The 13,457-nt window shown below is 45.4% G+C and overlaps 1 protein-coding gene across 3 annotated transcripts in view; it reads right to left on the bottom strand.

Moving 5' to 3' along the window:
* RSPO2 (R-spondin 2) overlaps window positions 1-6,879 on the bottom strand; it is a 110,197-nt gene extending 103,318 nt beyond the window's left edge. Inside the window, exon 1 of one of the 3 annotated variants that reach the window (XM_054060399.1) lies at window positions 6,434-6,879. In XM_054060399.1, the coding sequence (XP_053916374.1) occupies window positions 6,434-6,527 (94 nt within the window). In that variant the 5' untranslated portion in view covers window positions 6,528-6,879. The remainder of the gene's footprint in view (window positions 1-6,433) is intronic. The other 2 variants (XM_054060398.1, XM_054060400.1) reach the window with 2 other exon arrangements.
* Between the last annotated feature and the right edge of the window lie 6,578 nt (window positions 6,880-13,457).

Genomic DNA, 13,457 nt, shown 5'->3' with positions numbered 1-13,457 from the left:
CAGTTGCTTGCCTGCTTTTTTTTAAAAAAAAAAAAATCACTTTCTGCCCCATCTCACAATTTTATTCACTTTTTTTGTCCTTTTTTTGTCCTTTTTCTTTTTTTTTGTCCTTTTTCTCTTCACAGCTTGTATATTCAAGTCCATAAATGAGAGGAAAGCCAGGAAATTTAATCACCAATCTTTTGCATGCTATCACCTAAAAAGAAATCTGAAGCACAACTTCACATTTAAGCCACAAGCAATTGCATTAAAATAGAGTAAGATTAAAGCAGAACACAAATTCATTAGAATGTCGCATTTAAGAGTATTTAAGTACAAACACAAGGATAAGGCAGTGTGAACTGTACATGTCCAGAAAATGCTAGCACCTGCTCCATGGACCACTTTTTGATAAAGATGAGAGATGGGCATCGTTTGAAATCAAAGTGCTAAGAGGGAGCAATCCCAAACTAGAGACATACAATTAAGGTCTTAGAGCCTTTTAGTCTCAGAGGAAGGTCTACAGAGGAAAGTATTGTGATACTCCATCATTTTAGATAAGTTACAGTCATCACCTCCAGTCCAGGTCAGAATATCAACTTTCACATCAACTGAGTATTTTGAAATTGGATTCTGTACAAACATCAATTTCTTGTAATTTTTCCTCTTCCCCACCTCCACTGCAGAAAGTGGGGATACAGGGAACAGTACACTAGAAAGGCGACATTAACTAGAATGTCTGGCACACTCATTCTTTCACTCGAGTCTCTCATGTGCTCAACACACTGTTGCACCAAATCTAAGAGGAAGTGGTTAGAGACTTGCTTGGCCAATTAGACACTCACAAGTCTATGGGGCCGGATGGGATCCATCCAAGAGTATTGAGGGAGCTAGCAGACATGCTTTCCAAACTCCTTTCCATCATCTTCCATCAGTCCTGGCTGACTGGGGAAGTTCCACTGGACTGGAGGCTGGCTGATGTTATGCCCATCTTCAAGAAGGCTTGGAGGAAGGACCCAGGAAACTACAGGCCTGTCAGTCTGATCTCAGTGCTGGGGAAAGTCATGGAACAGGTGATCTTGAGTGCTATCATAAAGCACATGCAAGAGAACCAGGTGATCAGGCCCAGACAACACGGGTTCATGAAAGGCAGGTCCTGCCAAACTAACCTGATTGCCTTCTATGACAAAGTGACTCGACTACTGGATGAGGGAAAGGCTGTGGATGTAGTCTTCTTGGACTTCAGTAAAGCCTTTGACACAGTTTCTCGTAGCATTCTGCTTAGGAAACTGCCTCTGGCCTGGACAGGCACACACGCTCCTGGGTTGAAAACTGGTTGGACAGCCTGGCCCAAAGGGTGGTGGTAAATGGAGTTAACTCCAGCTGGAGGCTGGTCATAATGCTGTCACCCAGGGCTCAGTACTGGGTCCAGCCCTGTTCAATGTCTTTATCAATGATCTGGATGAAAGCATTGAGTGTACCTTTAGCAAGTTTGCAGACGACACTAAGCTGGGTGGAAGGGTAGGGAGGCTCTTCAAAGGGATCTGAACAGGCTGGATCGCTGTTTGTGAACCAAACACGTAAACCTAGGCGTCCGTTTTCATGCTGAATCCTGGTCTTGGTGTTTTCAGCATCTCTTTTGCAAATCCTTGCACCCCACTTCAACACTGATTATTGTCAGTGACACTGCATCATGAGCTAGTTTGGTTCAGTCATTCACACAAAAGTTTTCACTTCTGCTGGTATTTCAATTTAAGATACTCCCTCTGACTTACCAGATAACCCGGGATAAGTAGTCAAAAGTTTAAAAGTTTGAACTTTTCCATGGTTACAGTGTTGGGATACTTTTACTGCTGTAGTAATGTTATGTATATCAAGAATGTTTAATAACTAATTATCCTAAACAGTAGGGGGCTGAGGAACAGAAGCTACTCTCCTAAGCTTTACTACTGATCACAGGTACCTGGGAAATTAATCCAAAAAAATGTTATCATGTCTCAGTTCTTTTACAAATTCTGTTACAAGCATTTAATGTAACCCCTGGTAAAACAAACAAACAAACATATTTCTAAGTACAACTTCCTTGTAAGATTCTAAGCCATAACCAGCAAACTAAACCTTAGCTGTCTTCCAAATATAAAACATGTTTCAAGTGCAAAGAGGAGGGTAGAATAGGTAAAATATTTGAATACTGTCAGACAATTAAAAAGCATTCTTTGTGGTATGTCCTTAGGGGACGGGGGTAAATTAAGAGTAAATTACCCTTTTGGAGTTAGTACAGTCCTTGTAAAAGTAGATGTGGTATTTACCTCAATTAAGTATTTTTCAGGACAGGTTCCTTTTCCCTAACGTTTAAATCATCAGGTTTTCCCCAAGTCTGACTGCACAATCCAACTGAGAAAGGTTCCAAGATAATTCCTTGTTAGGTAAGTGTCTAGTCAGGAAAGCCAAATCACAATCCCCAGTATGTGAACAGGTTTATCTTGTAGCCAAAAATCCATGTAACTGCTTACTGTATTAATAACTGGTTTGTGGTCAAGATACTCACCTTACATTCAGATAATACAGATGTAATTTACATTTTTTTTTATTTCAGCTACTATGTTTCTCCATATATGTGCATACTCCTATAAACACCATACACAGAGCTTTGCTGAGCCACTTTCACACTTGGGGAAATTGCTTTTTCCAGGTCCTCCTATTTCCACCTATGGATACTTTGCCATTACAACTATTGCTTGGTATTGACTCATTGTCACAGATGTACATCAAGAAAGGGGCTACATCTAATACAAACAAAGTAAGAGCACCTAGGAGATGAGCATGTACCATAGTCCTTATTGCAATCCTTGAACACGAAAAATTGTGGACTAAAGGAAGGACAAGTTTTCTACACCCACAGTTTTTATTGCAGTTCTTGGATATTCATAACTTCCAATTTCCCAATGTGAATGCGACCCATTCATCTCTACTCTTTATTCCACCACTGGTCACAACTCCAGAGAGTCTCTCCGTACCACAGTTAAGCGTTCCCAACTATGCAGGCACTGCTATAACATTCACTTTTCTTTTTCTACTCAGGGAATTTTGTTAACATCTTATTTTTGATGGCTGGTTACAATGAACCCTATATTCTCCTCTGTCACTGCTTTTGCAGAATATCATCACTCCTCCAGGTAAGCCAGCTTGACAGTCTTCATTTCTACATTCTCCCATTTTGATTTGAGGAACTCTTTGGGAACGTTGTTCCTATCACACTTCAAAGAGAAGGGAAAACCCACTTGTCTTTCAAGTGCTCTGTCATGTTCAGTGCAACAATAAGATATGAAGATGCTCATCTTATACTGACCACTAAAGAGAAATCTGAAGGAAAGACAAAAATTGTCATTGAAATGAACGAGTAGGTATCCAAGAGAAATGAAAAATCAAGTTATACAATTAAACAAGGAAGAGAAAGGAGATGCTTTCATAGTAGGCTAAGCCAGCTCTGAGATTGCATCACTGACCTTTAAGCCATGTAATCCTCAAATATGTTTTAGAATAGCTCCTGCAGAATAGGCAGGTAATTATCATCACCTGCTCAGGACAGAGACTTCCAAAGGGAGAATTTGCTGGAGTGTTTCAATGCAAGAAAGGTTCTAGTCTGAGCTACCTAGGCAAAGCAATATTCTAATCTGAGCACCCACGGAGTTAGCGGAATCTGTTGATTATAACAAATTTACTGAAGAATTTTTAATGAAGTGACATTATCTAAAGCCACAAATCGATGCCAGGAAGAAATGACATTCTAAACCTTAATTTTTCATTCCACTTCTACTGCAGCACTGCATGTCTTGGTTTGGGAAAAGATTGAAAGTGGAAAGAGAATGAAGAAATCTGGCAATGACCCCCCAAATTTACTAGAGTTTACTAGAGTTTTCTGAATCAGCTACAAATCCATGCAAACTCCAATACAGACATATATATTTAAGGTTTACTGTACATTTAGCTGCTTTAAAAAAAAAAAATCTCCAGACTGATTTCTACTGCACAGGAGACTTAATCCACGCCAAAAGTTTTATTTCATTAAGAAAATGATATTATGGAGCATCTGAGATCATGTAACAGACAAAACAGAATGCCAGAGAAATTTTAACTGCCAGTACCCCACAGTGAATGCCTGATTATTTGCAGATGGGATATGGAAAAATTGTGAAATTATTGGAATTTTGGGTCCTGAATGAAAGTATTACTTCAGACTGCATGTGTCATGGTAAATGTCTATTATAATTTGAATACATTCTTAGATTTTGCTTTCAGTGCTTAGAACTGGCTATGCTTACTTCTTTAGAATTATTAACTGAAAAAAGACTGCATTCTTCAAAGCACAAAACAAAACCCTTAGGTGATAGCACAAAACAGTGCCAGTAAGTCAACTATCAATACTGAGGGTATTTATCCAATAACTAAACCAAAAACTAATTTAAATCAATCTTCTTTGGAAAAGCCAACTGTTCAACAAGCACAACAATTGGTCTAAGATCAATCAGCGAACATGAGATCAATTAAAACCAGCTTAAGTTTTTGTAGGAGAACAATTCACACAACTCCAGTTAGATGTCTATTCATTTCAGTACTCCCACAATGCAATCCTTAAGCTCTGTTGTAAAGCAGAAATACCACTATCACCCTCCACTGTCTAGCCAGCACTCTAAGTAGTTCCACATTTAATTAAAGACACAGTATACCCTTTGTTAGCACAGATAGTCTGGTCACTTTAAAGGACTGCTATCATTTTAGCCACAAACACAAAAAAAATAATTCTGGAAACCCTCTCTTGAAAAACCATCAAAACTAATTTGCTTTACGATTTTATTTGTACCTACTCTGAAGGTGATATATGCATGAAAGTGCAAGGTATTTTTCTTTCTATTCTATTCTAGTTCTATTACTATCTGCACTGGCTTATCACTGGAGATATTAGCTTCTCCTCTCCCTTCACCACCACCCCCCCCCCCCAAAAAAATAACTGCACTAAAAGTGCAATTATTTCAGAAATACAAATTTCTTTGAAGCTGAGCAACCTGATTTTCAGCTAACTTTAGAAATGGGGATGGGAGACATGGCACAGAAAATAACAGGAAAAAAAGAAGGAAAAATCATGTAGAATATGTGGATAATAAAGCATTTTAGACTGGAGTTGTAAAAAAAGAGCGAGGGGGAAGAGGAAAAAGAAGGGGGGAAGAGGAAAAAGAAGGGGGGAAGAGGAAAAAGAAGGGGGGAAGAGGAAAAAGAAGGGGGGAAGAGGAAAAAGAAGGGGGGAAGAGGAAAAAGAAGGGGGGAAGAGGAAAAAGAAGGGGGGAAGAGGAAAAAGAAGGGGGGAAGAGGAAAAAGAAGGGGGGAAGAGGAAAAAGAAGGGGGGAAGAGGAAAAAGAAGGGGGGAAGAGGAAAAAGAAGGGGGGAAGAGGAAAAAGAAGGGGGGAAGAGGAAAAAGAAGGGGGGAAGAGGAAAAAGAAGGGGGGAAGAGGAAAAAGAAGGGGGGAAGAGGAAAGGAGGAAAGAAAAGGGGGGACGAAATAAAAACAACCGTCAGGCAGCCCTGGCAGCCGGGGAAGAGCAGTAGCTGCAGTAACCTTTCCGTCCACATGGGTGCTGTACTGGTACATCCCACCGCTCCGGCTCCTGAACTCTGCTAGTGCCGACACCAGCACATCAGGAACAGGGACGGAGCCCTCACGCCCCGCTTCCCTCGGAGGGGCCGGCGGGCTCCGGGCAGGCGCTGCCGGCACTGCGGCGCCCCGGGACCCGCGCCGGGATGGAGGGGCCGACGCCGCCTTTCCGCCTGGGAAACGGGGTCTCTAAAGCTGTTCCACGGGAGGAACCGCGCAGACCGCCCTACGGATACGCGTAGAAGGGCGAACCTCTGCCCTCTGTTCGCTGAGGGGCGACGGCGACTCGCAGTGCCGGGCAGACCCTGCAGCCCCCGGGATGCTCACACCCACCGCCGGCAGCCGCGCCGCTCCGACCACTCCGTTCCCACCGCGGGTCGGGTCTCCCGCACTTCCCGCTCCTTTCCCACTTCAGGTCGGGTCCCCCGCTCCTCCCGCTCCGTTCCCACCGCGGGTCGGGTCTCCCGCTCCTCCCGCTCCTTTCCCACTTCAGGTCGGGTCCCCGCTCCTTTCCCACTTCAGGTCGGGTCCCCGCTCCTCCCGCTCCGTTCCCACTTCAGGTCGGGTCCCCGCTCCTTTCCCACTTCAGGTCGGGTCCCCGCTCCTCCCGCTCCGTTCCCACTTCAGGTCGGGTCCCCGCTCCTCCCGCTCCGTTCCCACCTCAGGTCGGGTCTCCCGCTCCTCCCGCTCCGTTCCCACCGCGGGTCGCGTCCCCGCTGCCGCCCGAGGGGTGGCGGCCAGCATCCCCGTCCCCACGCGCCGCCACCGCATCACCTGCCCCGCTCCTGCCCCGCCGGCGCCGCTCACCTCTCTTGCTGCGTCTCCAGCGGCCGCTTTGGCAGTGGCCGTAATCCATAAAGTTGAGGACGATGAAGGCAAAGGAGAAGAGGCGAAACCGCATCCTGCAGCCTCCCGCGGCCCCAGCGGGACGGCGGCCGCCGCAGGGACCGGCCGGGGCTCACGCTCCTCCCGCTCCTGGTCTCGGGCGCCGCCAACTCCCGGCCGCTTCCAGCATCTCCCGAGCGCCGCGGGGAGAGAGAAGGGAAAGGCTCGGCCGCCGGCTTCCCCGATCCTCCCCCTCCTCCGGCTGTCCGCGAGAAACAAAAAGAGACAAACAAACCGGTGGCGGCGGGGCGGGGAGCGGAGCGGGCACGGGCAGCGCTGCCGCTCGCGCCGCGGTGCGCCCGGGTCCGGGCTGTCAGCCCCGCGCACCCGCTATTTATCGCGGCGCTCCCCGCCCACGGCCGCTCAGGTCGCGGAGCCGCCCCCCCTTCTCCCCCCCCCCGCCCGCTCCGGGCGCGAGGAGCGGCTCCGCGGGGCACGTGCGGGCGGGGGGCGCCGGGCGCTGCGCGGGGCTGCGCGGGGCGGAGGTGGCGCCGCGCGGCCCTAGCGCCGCCCGCCCCGCCGCGGGGCCTTAGCGCCGCCCGCCCCGCGACCCCCGCCCTGGGAGACGCCGAGGCGTTCGCCTGAGGTTTCTCCTGGCCAGGCTGCAGTCGCTCCCCGCAAAGCCCCCTCGCCGCTTCCCTGCGCTGCTCAGAGCCTTGGGAAACTTTGTGAAGCTTACCTTTATTTTTTTCCTTTTCCTTTTTTTTTTTCTTTCTTCCCGCAGTCTTTGACAATTAACTCTTTTCCTTCCATTCCTGGTTTTAAGACCTTGATCTATTTGTTTCCCCTCCTTTTCTTCTGGCTTCCTAAAATCTGATCGTGCACATTTCAAAGCCTCTTCTTTGAAGCACTACTTTCATTGTCCTGGGAAGACAGCTCGTGAAGTCCTACAGTGTAACTTCAGTAAGTGATTTTTACTTGTTTCTAGCCTCATCTCTACTTGGCAAAGGTATTGAAGAGCTGATAAAACGGGACTCCTGTAGTATAGATAAGAAGATGGAACAAGGGAGCACGCAAGACATTCCAGGTGAATTTACCTCTGATGCGGGAGGGACTGTCAGTTCCTCATAGCATCGTACACTGACCTCAGAGAGCCGTTTGATTCCTCTGCTCCTCACTCAGAGCCTGTTCCCAGTCCCGCAGGTACTGATAGACCGTGGCTCCTTGGCTGCAGTGCTGGACATGCTGTGCCTGACCTAATGAGCCCCAGAGGACGTGGGGCACTGTGGGGCAGGTGCAAAAGCTCAGGAGGTCGTGTGGGTCTGGCACAGGTGGCACAAAGCCAGGTCTCATAAACACAGCTGGATCCAGGCTCACTCTGCACTGGGTGTTCCTGCTCCTCTCCACCACACGAACAGTTCTGGTTGTGAGAATGTGGTGCTGAAAAACCTGAGCTGCCTCGGGATGGAGCCAGCTAGATTCTCACAAAAGCAGATGTACTCTTTCCAGAGCAGAGCTGGCCCTGGAAAGAGCACAACTGCATTCATGTGGCACTGTGCCTGAGCTAATCAATCACGTTAGACCCAAGCTGGCTTCTCAACTATGGCCCAGACAATCTGACCACAGATAATCAAGCCTGACTGTATGGTGTTTACCATGCCACCCTGAGACCTCAGAATTTTTTACTGTATTTATCAGTACGCTATTCCTCTGAAGCAGAGAAGCACCAATATCCTCAATTTTCAATTGGAAGACTGAGTTACAGAGAGGCTAAATAACTTTCCTGAAATCAAAAGGGATGTATGCAACAGAGTGAAAACTTGGTCCAGAGTTTCCCAAGTTCTTGGGCAGTAGTGTAACCCCTGGGCTGCCATTCTTTATACTTATCTACTATACAGTAGTGGTATGACAATATTTTAACTGCTAGTATGAAATGTAAAGATTTTTCTGAAGCCACATTACAGTATATAATATCTTCTGATGTCAAATCTTTATTATAGCAGTCATTACGGGGTTGCAGTTTATGAGGTCCCCCTGTGCTACACAGAGCACCACTACCTTTCAGTATTGTAATAATCACAGAATCACAGAATCACAAGGTTGGAAAGGACCCACTGGATCATCGAGTCCAACCATTCCTAACACTCCCTAAACCGTGTCCCTAAGCACTTCATCCACCCGTTCCTTAAACACCTCCAGGGAAGGTGACTCGACCACCTCCCTGGGCAGCCTGTTCCAGTACCCAATGACTCTTACTGTGAAGAATTTTTTTCTGATATCCAACCTGAACCTCCCCTGACGGAGCTTCAGGCCATTCCCTCTTGTCCTGTCCCCTGTCACCTGGGAGAAGAGGCCAGCTCCCTCCTCTCCACAACCTCCTTTCAGGTAGTTGTAGAGAGTAATAAGGTCTCCCCTCAGCCTCCTCTTCTCCAGGCTAAACAACCTCAGCTCTCTCAGCCGCTCCTCGTAAGACTTGTTCTCCAGCCCCCTCACCAGCTTTGTTGCTCTTCTCTGGACACGCTCCAGAGCCTCAACATCCTTCTTGTGGTGAGGGGTCCAGAACTGAACACAGTATTCGAGGTGCGGTCTCACCAGTGCCGAGTACAGAGGGAGAATAACCTCCCTGGACCTGCTGGTGACCCCATTTATGGAGATGTGACTTGTCAACTAATTAACACAGACCTAAGAACTAAGTCAATCAAGGTCATTCCAGCTCAGCGTCAGGGGTCTCCAAGTAGATTTGGAGTTGATGCTATGGAAAAGGCTGCAAAAAATAAGGCGTATGTCTATGTGATTTGTGGTCTTTATTTTCCCAGATCTACTTATGCAGCAAAACTTTCCAAATGAGATATATATATGTGTGTGTGTATAAACTTGTTTCTACAGAGGCCATGATTTATTTTAGCAGAGGATGTTTACTGGCAACTGGAGTTCTCCAAGGCATGTAGCCCCCATATCCACCCTAACTCCATATGACAGATTGTGTGCCACAGACAGCTGAGACTGAGGCTTTTTGTACTGTCAGTATCTTTAGAGTACATGGTTACAATTTTGTGGTGCAGAAATAACATTGTACCACCACCCCACAGATCCTTCCAAGCTGCAACTCAAGGGACAGAGAAATCAGTCTACAAGAGGAAGGGGAAATGAAGGAGAGGTGTTATCAACACCTGTGAGGGGACTCCAGGAACTGATCTCCTTGTCTGTTTTCAGGTCTACAAACCCATAGTCATGGGACTTCGAGTTTACAGCAATTACCTGGAGATGAGACTTAGAGTCCTTTGTGTAAAGAGTGATATCAGGACCTTCCTGCTAATACAGCTCAAATTCTGGATGTGTCTGAGATTTATAAAAGCACAAATGGACTTTCAGAAAGGTGCCCTGCCAACACTGAAGATGACTGAGGTATCTCAGTGTGCAGTACTGGGCTTCAGGGGAAACAGGTCTCACACATTTCCTCACTTCTTGAGGGAGAATGACCTGTCACCCTTCTCCAGCCTGGCCTCCTTTGAAGGTCTCCCAGACCCAGGAAATAAAGATGAGGAAAGTACCTCCAAGTGAAGTTCCTAGTCTTTGAGAGCAGGAGCAAGCCTCAGCACTGAGTTTTTACTGTATGTAATGGGGGAAGCAGTAGCCCAGGTGTGAGCCAATTCTGTGGAAGAAGCCTGCAGTCTGTGGTTCAGGAGCTGGCTGGGACTTCAACACCCAGTTCGAGGCAGGCAGGCTAGACCACCTTCAGGCAGCTCTGGTAATGCTTGGCAGCACTAGCCCTGGGCGAGCATCCCATCATACCACTTAAGTACAGGACAAACCTACTTCCTTGGGGTTGCTTGATGTGATTTCAAGAGAACTCCAATGGGGAACTTCTGGAGACAGTGAAACACTGTTGGTCTGTAACAGGCAGGCAGCTGAGCTGGAGTGGCATGTTCAAGACTTTAGTAGGAAACACAGCTATGGTGACTTTAAAGGCATTTAATAATAAGTGGAACTATGCAAGAAAAAGAGCATTATGATCAAAGTTAATGGCCAAGAAAACAATACTAGGTAGACAGCAGACCCAATTTGATTTAAATTCACAGAATATAATGTCGCAAAAAGCCAGATATTTGGCAAGAAGAATCTGGATGACAGTTTTGACACTATGATGGATGGAAAATTGATGTTTTTAAATAGGTGGCCTGGAAAGAATCTTCTTAATAGCTATAGTCTGGTTGCCAAATCTCCAAGTAAGTTTCAGGTGATGACTAGTTGCCATTACAGAAGTAATATCTGAATTTGTGTTTTCAGAGAAGAATACCCAGAGACAGAGGGTAGAAGAGGGAAAGAAGAGATACGTTGAAGAAACTAGTCAGCCCCTGTCAGGCAGCTGGAAGGTGGATGAGGATCACCAGAGTATCACCTTTGGGTGAGCTTCTGAAGGAATGATGAAAGCCAGAGGAGAACAAGAACCACAGAGCTAGTGGAGCACAGCAATTCAAGCTCATAGCTAGCTGTGTATGACGGTTGATAAATCCAGAAGGATGAAGGTAACCTTGAGAAATTGTTGAGAAAAAGTCATTAAAGATTTTAGGGAGACTGGTGTCAGTGGATCAGAGGCCAAACCAGAGCCTGCAGCAGTCAGAATGTGTTTATGGTCAGAGGGAAAAGAGTCAGGGGGCTTGAGAGGTTAAAGAGCAGAGGAAGGGGAAGTGCTGGGGTGGGTTCTGTAGGATGTGGTAGACCTTTGTGTTTGTAGTCCAACAGAAATCAATAGAGAGGAGTTCACTCTAAGCGCGTGTACGATGGTGCAGCACTGGGGCAGTAATGAACATTGCACACATTCTACAGGGGGGCTTTGTCAAGAGTGAGAAACTGGAAAAATTATCTGAGCAATAGTATGTTCAATGAACATGGTCACAGAAATAACACATTAGTCAAGGCCCAAGAAGATGATGTGGCAATGATTGAAATACCATGTGATGAAAGTCTGGGCAACAGCTTTAGCTGTGGGAATAGCTAGGAAGGGGTGTGTTTTGACTGAGTTATTCAAAAGTCTCAGCAGCCAAATTAATGCACTTTTGAACATTGCTGAGATGATTAATTTTATAAAGTTCCAAAATCATATTATTTTATAGAACTGTTCATTGAAAATTCAGATTTATGTGTTGTGCTTCACAGAGGTTTCACTGACTGTAAAATATCTAAGTTTCTACACTTCGGTTGTATTAAAGCCAACATGCTGATGCTTTTGCAATATAAAGTAGTTGAATCTCCCCATTCTTTATTGGGCTCCATAGGATGTGTTCTGTAAGTATCCTGACTTCATTATATAGCAGAGAGAGATCTTAAAATGAACAATACCGAAGTTCATTTTAAAAGAAAATTCTCCACGTTCCTATAGTTGGGTGATTTGTATATTTTGCACTGAAGTCATGCTCTTTCATATGACCAGAGCCTCAGCAATAATATAGTAAGTCTGCATAGCCTTACACTGAAGTAGAGGAGATGTATCTTTATTTTCAGTGAAATAAATGAGTGATCCTGATGAGCTTTATACCTAAACTTCATAAACAAATAAGTTTATACATAACCCAGATTTCAAGTCTTTATTTCCAAGTAATTCTTTACCTCCTTAATGTTTTTAAAGTGTATTTTATCCATTAATTCTTCAAAATATGATCTAAAATAGTAAGTTACAATAATGGAATATTACGCCCTGTTTGGGGCCTCCCAAAGCCAGAGCAAGACCACTGGAGGACTACCAAGGTGTTAAAGAGGTGGAACATTGCTCTTGTGAGGAGAGACTGAGGGAGCTGAGTTTGTTTGTCCTGAAGATGCAGTTTTGGGGAGACCTCATGGCTCATTCCTATACCTACAAGGAGGTTACTGAGCAGGTGGAGTTAGGATCCCTACAGAGGTCATGTAGTGAAACAGGAGAGGTTCACACTGGGTATAACGAAAATAATTTTCCCTGTAAAGATTAATAAGCACTGGAAGAAGTTTGCCCAGAGAAGGTGTGGACTCACCTTCGTCGGACGAGGCATTGAGCAACTGGCCTTGAACTCTGCTGATCCTTCTTTTAGCAGAAAGGTGCACTAGGAACCTCCTAAAGTCCCTGCCAACTTGGATGATTTGGCAATGATATAGAAACCATGACCTCCCACCACAAGGTGAGAACACTGCCCCATCCACATTTTATACACCATGTAGCTTCCCTTCAAACCCTGTCTGGCCGCCTGGTATCTCTGCAACATCCACAGTGCACAAGAAAACCAAACTCTCATAAAATTGTCTCTGTTTTGAAGCAGTAAAATAGTTGAAGAAATAATTCTATTTGAAATTTTAAGCAACAATGGTCTTTAAACACTATTTCCTGTGCAAAGCCAGTGAAGTACAACTATCCCAAAGTGTTCTGTTGGTCTACAGAGATTTCAATATTCAATATTGTCAGTGGCAATCCTAGGCTAATTTTAAAAAACGTGTTGTCTCAGCAACCTGTCTTATGGAGGGCAACTGTAGATATTAAGAGACTGTGATTAGAAGAAACCCAACTAAGTTCTTCATACTGAGAAGGAGATCAAAGATTGTCTTCCTTCTGACTCTCCTCTCTCTTTGAAACACTATCACATTTCTTAGTTTTTGACCTGTTTGTGAAGACTTTGCTCATGCAACAGTTCCAGGAGTATTCATGGGCATTTTGCCTGAAGAAGAGCAAATTCATTAAAGCTGTATGTTTTCAGTAATGGGTCAGGGAAGCAAGTGGAAAGAAGTGGTAGCATCTCTAAAATAACTGTTGTAGCTCTCTTGAGTTTAATTTCCAGTTCTTTCTATTAAAAAAAAACCAAAACCAACCGACCAAACAAAAAACCCAGAAAAAGTAAGAAGAAAGGTTCGCTTCAAACTATGTGTATCCTCCTCTCTCAGTTTGGACTGGCACAAGAAAACCAGTTCCTGCCTGCCAGCTATGATACCATATTTCCTTTGGAGTGTGCAAGAGCCAGTGCACTCCTGTGTAGATTTTGCATTC

Source organism: Cuculus canorus, chromosome 2 (assembly GCF_017976375.1).
Source record: "Cuculus canorus isolate bCucCan1 chromosome 2, bCucCan1.pri, whole genome shotgun sequence".
Taxonomy (NCBI): Eukaryota; Metazoa; Chordata; class Aves; order Cuculiformes; family Cuculidae; genus Cuculus; species Cuculus canorus.
Note: the sequence above shows the minus strand (reverse complement) of the source record. Positions and strands in the feature narration are given on the sequence as shown.